At 46.3% G+C, this 7,298-nt stretch overlaps 2 protein-coding genes across 3 annotated transcripts in view; one reads left to right on the top strand and one right to left on the bottom strand.

The window, feature by feature from the left end:
- The window catches only part of rgs19 (regulator of G protein signaling 19), a 15,733-nt gene extending 15,207 nt beyond the window's left edge, over window positions 1-526 (top strand). For both annotated transcript variants that reach the window (XM_053425146.1, XM_053425148.1), the window contains one exon: window positions 1-526. This exon is cut by the window's left edge and continues 2,255 nt beyond it. The gene's annotated coding sequence lies outside the window, so the exon portion shown is untranslated.
- Window positions 527-1,209: 683 nt separating this feature from the next.
- tcea2 (transcription elongation factor A (SII), 2) lies at window positions 1,210-6,973 on the bottom strand. The gene is made up of 10 exons (XM_053425149.1): window positions 6,839-6,973; window positions 5,821-5,883; window positions 4,976-5,081; window positions 4,645-4,741; window positions 4,358-4,494; window positions 3,132-3,199; window positions 2,696-2,848; window positions 2,451-2,597; window positions 2,292-2,363; window positions 1,210-1,647 (listed from the first exon to the last, which is right to left on the bottom strand). Exons 1-10 carry the CDS (start codon window positions 6,905-6,907, stop codon window positions 1,639-1,641), a joined length of 921 nt encoding a protein of 306 aa, XP_053281124.1. The 5' UTR covers window positions 6,908-6,973; the 3' UTR covers window positions 1,210-1,638.
- Window positions 6,974-7,298: the final 325 nt, after the last annotated feature.

The following is a 7,298-nucleotide window of genomic DNA, read 5'->3' on the forward strand; positions in this document are numbered from 1 at the left end:
GTGTGGTTATAATATAATAAGAAATAACTTGTGTTAATAAGTGTGTTAAACTGAGTTGTCCTGATAAGTATAGTAATACAAACACGCACACACTGCTGCTGCTGACCTCTGCCTCTGTGACCTCTCACCTTTGACCTCACCACTGTCGGTCACCCTCACAGATGCCTGCTCCTGATTGGCTACAGGAGCCAGGGGCTGATGTGTGGTTCGTCGATTCAGGAATTTGGGGGGGGGGGGGGGGGGGAATCAAGGTGAAAATAAATATATCAAGATATATATCAATGACTCATAAAATATCTATATATAGAAAATAATATACCTATTTGAGATGTGATGCCCACACCCAGTGCTTCATGGGAAATGTAGTCTGAGGAAAACAAATGTTTGTCTGTGGAGACAGAGATTTCTCCAGAGCTGTCACTCAGAATGCATTCAAGTATTGTTCATGTTATTTATTTTACATTTTGTTTAAGCAGTGATTTTAATTGTACATATATAAATGGAAACCTTGAACGTCCAGTGAGAAGCAGCTTTGTTTGTTTGTGTTTCTCTTTAATATGGATTCATCAGCAGTTGGTTTAAATGAAACGTTTAACATCGACCCCCAGAGCCCGTTTCAGAGACGACCACATGCACGTGATCGCCCCCTGGTGGCTGTTCACGGTGTGTCGGCAAACTGCTCCACTAAGAAAAGACTTCAGCTTCTTCAGAAGGTTTACAAAGTTTTAAAAGAGTTACTGTTCTGTAAATAAACTGAGACGCATGTGTCAGAACCCAGGAATAAAACATGAGAATAAAACATAATTCATCATCGTGTGCGACATGTGAAGGAAACTGATGTTTTCGGTTTATGACATTAAACAGAAGATGAACATTACATTTTATTGAGCTGATACTTTTACCCAAAGCGACTCACATCAGTGCATCAGACCCAGGATGACAAGAATCAAAAAGGACAATTTCTTTTAAATAAAGCAAAACTACAAAGTGCTTTAAGTAAGTGACATTCAAGTGCAACTAAAGTGATAGTTTCAAAAAGTTGTTAGTATTTATTTTTTTTTATTCAAGGTAAAGTCGGAAGAGGTGTGTTTTTGGAAGATGTGTAAACTTTCTGAAGTCCGGATATCGAAGTGGAGCTGGTTCCACCAATCAGGAGCCAGGACAGAAACAGTCGTGATGTTGATGATGAGAACATGAAATGAGCCCGAGTCAATAATTCAGTGTTTTATTGTCTCAGCCAATGAAAACACCTCTTTGGAGTCGCTGTGGTTTCTTACATCTGTCAACAAGTACATTGATACTTAGAACTTCTAAAACAGCAGCAAAATTATTTAATCCAAACAAGTCAAAAATAATAATATAATTTCATTTTCATGCAAGAGCAAATTTTATAGAAATGTTCCGAGCAGCAAACAGAATGCACTTCAAGCTTCTTCATAAGAAACAAACTTGTTCTATACAAAATAAATTAAACTGATAAACAACACGAACTCTTCTCCAAACATATTACAGCTTTTTGTTTTATACATAAAACTATACAAAGTAAAAAAAAAAAAAATTCCAGTGTTAAATCCAAATTCACTTCACTTTAGTTTGCTTCATGACGGACACACACACAGACACACACAGACACACACATCAACAGAACTGAAAGAAAGAAAACAAGACTGTGATTAAACTCATTATATTTAAATGCATTATTATATTAAATTTGATTAAAGGAAATGCTAAAAGCCAAATGAATTATTTACATTTATGTCTAATGTAGTTTCAAACACTGGATTCAGTGTCTCAAAGAAAAACACACAAAAAATTCAGCTTCTCAAACGAGTCGCTTCACTTTGACCTAGAGGCTGAATAAAGGAAGAGAGAGGGGGAGGAGGAGGGGGGGAGGAGGAGGAGAGGAAAGGAGAGAGGAAGAGAGAGAGGGGGAGGAGGAGGAGAGGAAAGGAGAGAGGAAGAGAGAAGGGGAGGAGGAGGGGGGAGGAGGAGGAGAGGAAAGGAGAGAGGAAGAGAGAGGGGGAGGAGGAGGGGGAATGACGAAGAGGAGGCAGGGCGGGGACACAACTCCAGTCTCTGCTGCCATCTTGTGGTGGAATTCGTTACTAATAATCATTAAATAATATTTATTTGGTGACACTGCAGTTGTTAATTTGTTAGTCCTACATTTCCCACAATGCCTTTGTGAGGACTGTTATAACCTGTTATTACTTTAATTCTGATTTCTCTACACACGAGCGGTTTAGTCTTGATTATTCATCAAATACATTTAAATACTTGTATTTCTTTACCTTCCATCTGTTTCCACAGTTGTTACACAACACAAAGGTTGTCATTGGTTCATCAGCACTGCGTATCTGCACCTGAAAACAAACACACACACAGTAAAGTTCTGACCAATAAACACAGTGTGTGTGTGTGTGTGTGTGTGTGTGTGTGTGTGTGTCCACCTGTGTGTATGAGCAGCTCTTCCCACGACACTTGCTGCAGATGAACATGTCCGTCTCAGTTCCTCCGACCTTCGACAGCTGATGTTCTCTGATCGACTCTTTAGTCAAAGTCTCTCTGATCTGCTTCAGCTCCGTGCTCGCCATCTCCTGCACACACACACACACAGACACACACACACACACACAGACACACGTTGGTACTGTACTAATAAAGACTCAGGACCTGGACCTGGACCCGGACGGACCTGGGCGCTCATGCGGGCGATGCTCTGGGGCGAGATGCTTCCACACAGGACGTTCCTCCTCAGGTCCGGGTTCTTCTGGTCCTTCAGGTTCGAGATGCGGCTTCGGAGACGGGTTTTATATTTAATATCTGTGGAGTTAAACTCCTGGAAGATCTGTGAGCACGACGAGCAGTTAAAGAGCAGAACCCGTGATCTGCTTCATGTATCATGTATGTTGTGTTACTTCAACAATATACTTCCAGTCTATTTGAAAAAGATTTCAGAATTCCTGATTTTTCTATTAAAAATAATCAAATCGGAAAGAACTGATTTAGAAAATGTTCGTATTGAGTCAGTTCAAGTTGCTACACAAGCTGCTGCCCCCCCCCCCCCCTCGTCACGTGACACACTAGCACAAACACACACACACACACACACACTAATAAAGGTTCATGACATAAAGGATATGTTCTTCAATTTGTGCTGCCAGGTGCTGGCAGTCCACTCCGAATGTCTTGTGGTCATCTGAAACAAACACACACTTTGTGCACATTAAACCATTCAACACAAATGTTTTAACAAAACCACAAAAACAAAATGACTTTCATGTTTTCATTCGTCTCATTGAGAAAATGTAGTGATTAGAGCCGACACAGCCTGAGTGAGAGCAAACCCTGAGGGGCACGTGTAGAGGGGCACGTGTAGAGGTGCACATTTAGAGGTGCACATGTAGAGGGGCACGTGTAGAGGGGCACGTGTAGAGGGGCACGTGTAGAGGTGCACGTGTAGAGGTGCAGATGTAGAGGTGCAGATGTAGAGGTGCACGTGTAGAGGAGCACGTGTAGAGGGGCACGCGTAGAGGTGCACATGTAGAGGTGCACATGTAGAGGGGCACGCGTAGAGGTGCAGATGTAGAGAAGCACATGTAGAGAAGCACATGTAGAGGGGCACGCGTAGAGGGGCACGCGTAGAGGGGCACGCGTAGAGGGGCACGCGTAGAGGTGCAGATGTAGAGGTGCACGTGTAGAGGTGCACGTGTAGAGGAGCACGTGTAGAGGGGCACGCGTAGAGGTGCACATGTAGAGGTGCACGTGTAGAGGAGCACGTGTAGAGGGGCACGTGTAGAGGTGCACGTGTAGAGGGGCACGTGTAGAGGGGCACGTGTAGAGGTGCACGTGTAGAGGGGCACGTGTAGAGGGGCACGTGTAGAGGGGCACGTGTAGAGGTGCACGTGTAGAGGGGCACATGTAGAGGGGCACATGTAGAGGGGCACATGTAGAGGGGCACATGTAGAGGGGCACATGTAGAGGAGCACATGTAGAGGTGCACGTGTAGAGGGGCACGTGTAGAGGGGCACGTGTAGAGGGGCACATGTAGAGGGGCACATGTAGAGGGGCACATGTAGAGGTGCACGTGTAGAGGTGCACGTGTAGAGGTGCACGTGTAGAGGTGCACGTGTAGAGGTGCACGTGTAGAGGAGCACATGTAGAGGAGCACATGTAGAGGAGCACATGTAGAGGAGCACATGTAGAGGGGCACATGTAGAGGGGCACATGTAGAGGTGCACATGTAGAGGTGCACATGTAGAGGAGCACATGTAGAGGTGCACATGTAGAGATGCACATGTAGAGGGGCACATGTAGAGGTGCACATGTAGAGGAGCACATGTAGAGGAGCTCTCACCGTCGCTCTGCAGAGCCGCCGCCAGCAGCTCTCGACACTTGTTCCGGACGCTGTCCGTGGTGACGGGGGCGGGGGGGAAGGAGGTGACCCGAGTGGGAGGGGCGGGGTTTGTGGGAGTTTCCTCGGCCGTCTTCCTGCTGAGGAGGAGGAGGAGGAGAGACGATGAAGAGCAGGTGAGTACAGTGAGAGAGATGTGACCAGTCAGCAACCGATGCGTGACATCATGTGTAACATCATTATGACATCATGACATCATCCTGAGTGACCTCATCATGCGTGACACTGACCTGGGGTCGCTGCAGCCGGAGTCCTCGGAGGTGGACGATGTCCTCACAGGAGACGCGTCCTCCTTCTTCTTCTCCTCAGACTTCCCCTCAGATCCGTCTGAGACAAATCACACACTGAATATTCACCTTCCATCGACCAATCAGAACGACTGGGATCATGACATCACCATGAACCTGTTGATCTTTGTCCAACGCAAATTAAATCAATGAGACGAAATGAAGAGATTCACTAAATGAGAGAAATGCATAATAATATCATACACACAGACACACACATACACACACAGACAAACACAGACACACACAGACACACACAGAAGCACACACCCACCCAGCAGTTTCTTCCAGGACTTGATGAGACCTCTGGCCACATTCTGAACGTCTTCATCTGAACTCTGTTTCCTCACAAGGTTCACAGACACCCCCACTCTGGTCGACTACAGGAAGACAGGGGGGAAGTGAAAGGCATTGTGGGTAATGGAGTTTCTTTGTCTTCACTCTTACCCAGTAAGGAAGTATTTTGATTGATTCAGACAATGGAGCGAAATCTGAGGGAGGAAGAGAGGATGAGTCATCGATCAGGACATGCTGACGAGGAGGAGGAGGAGGAGGAGGAGGAGAGGAAGAGGAAGAGGACAGGAAGAGGAAGAGGAGGGGGATAGAGGAGGAAGAGAGGAGGAGGAGGAGGAAGAGAGGAGGAGGAGGAGGAGAGGAGGAGGAGGAGGAGAGGAGAGGAAGAGGAAGAGGAGGAGGGGGAAGAGGAGAGGAGAAGGAGGAGGAGGAGAGGGATAGAGGAGGAAGAGAGGAGGAGGAGGAGGAAGAGAGGAGGAGGTGGAGGAAGAGAGGAGGAGGAGGAGGAGGAGGAGAGGAGAAGGAGGAGGAGGAGAGGGATAGAGGAGGAAGAGAGGAGGAGGAGGAGGAGAGGAGGAGGAGGAGGAGGAGGAGGAGAGGAGAGAAAGAGGAAGAGGAGGAGGGGGAAGAGGAGAGGAGGAGGAGGAGAGGGATAGAGGAGGAAGAGAGGAGGAGGTGGAGGAGGAGAGGAGGAGGAGGAGGAGGAGGACTAACTTCCATCTTAGTGAGTGAAGTTTAAAACAGGAAACATCAGTGGAACCGGATCTGTGTCAGAGTTCACTTGAAGGCGTGACGGTGACGTGGCAGAGGGGCGGAGTCAACTACCTGCAGCGTCTCCAGAGACATCTTGATGTTGGTGAGCTCCCTCAGCAGGTCCAGCGCCCCCTCCTGGAGACAGAGCAGAACGTCTTACCAACCTGGAACTCACCAGTCTGCACGTTCTATTTCATCTTGTTACCAAATTCTGTTTCTAACTAGAACTAAGTTCATGTGTCACAGGTTTGTATCATACACACACACAGACACACACAGACACACAACTCAGTTCATGTGTCACAGGTTTGTGTCGGTTAATGAAACCAAAACATCAACGAGACCGATTCACTCAGATTATCAACCTGTAAACCACAGTGTATATATATATATATATAAATAAGGCTATAATATAACCCCCCCCCCCCTCTAACCCTAAAATGAACTAACCTGGTCTAACATAGACTAACCTGGACTAGCTGTACCCATGATGCTGCTTTTCTTGGACACGTCTCCTCGTCAGACATTTTAATCTCAATTGGAGGAACTTGGTTAAATAAAGTTGGATGAGTAGAATAAAAAGAAACTAATTCAACATCCTGTTAATTAATACAAATTCTAAGAATCCATGTGTTAATAATGAAGCTCATACACATCAGGTCACATTTCACAATAAAGCTCTTCAGCAGGTGAACCAGGTCACATAATGTTGAATTCTGTCAATCTACACACACAGTCTACACACACAGTCTACACACAGTCTACACACACAATCTACAGACACACGCAGCTGAGGTCAATCAGCTGAGGATTGCTCTCAGCTGCAGGTTTGTGAACGAGCAGATTTCAGATCAGACTTCAGATTTGATTTCAGAGCAGATTTCAGAGCAGATTTCAGAGCAGATTTCAGATCAGATTTCAGATCAGATTAAACTCTGATCATTTCAGTAACGCAGCAGCAGCTTGTGCACGGAGCAGAGGGGACGCGCACGCTCCGTGTGTCCGGAGCAGCAGTGGAACCTGCACCTCCTCACACCTCCTCACACCTCCTGTGATCCTGTGTGAACCCGCAGCACCACGTGTCTCTCACCGTCTTCTTCTTGTGCACCATCTTCTCCAGCTTCTTGGAGATCCTCTCCACCTCCTGCTGTGAACACATGTTCGAGCTCTGAGCTCAAACTCGACCTGCGTCGTCCTCCATCCTCCGCTCGACTGTTGTTGTGAGGAAACCGGGGCATGCTGGGAGCTGGAGTTTAACTCGAGTCACGAGCTTCCTTTCAAACGTCATTGTTATTTTTCACAACCCACAGATTTGAAGTCATCATCGTAATGATCAATGATGGTCATACATTTAGTATTAAAGTATGAATGAAGTTATTATTATTGTTCAGTCCGTTTTTATATCTGTAAATAGTAAGTGACTCCCGGTATGTGAACAGACTTCAGGAGGAGCCTGAAAAACCTCGCGTCACGTGAACAGTTTTATCACAAACAAGCGCCCTGCATCACACTGACTCTGCTGCCCCCCCCCCCCGCACATAATTTATAAC

The sequence above is a fragment of the Pleuronectes platessa genome, chromosome 6 (genome assembly GCF_947347685.1).
Source record: "Pleuronectes platessa chromosome 6, fPlePla1.1, whole genome shotgun sequence".
In the NCBI taxonomy this organism is placed as follows: domain Eukaryota; kingdom Metazoa; phylum Chordata; class Actinopteri; order Pleuronectiformes; family Pleuronectidae; genus Pleuronectes; species Pleuronectes platessa.

Coding starts and splice junctions, on each gene's coding strand:
- tcea2 (XM_053425149.1), bottom strand. CDS start 6,907: ATGTGTTCACAGCAGGAGGTGGAGAGGATCTCCAAGAAGCTGGAGAAG. Junction 4,742..4,975: donor GTCCTGGAAGAAACTGCTGG/GTGGGTGTGTGC, acceptor GATTTGTCTCAG/ACGGATCTGAGGGGAAGTCT. Junction 2,598..2,695: donor TCGCCCGCATGAGCGCCCAG/GTCCGTCCGGGT, acceptor GTGTGTGTGCAG/GAGATGGCGAGCACGGAGCT.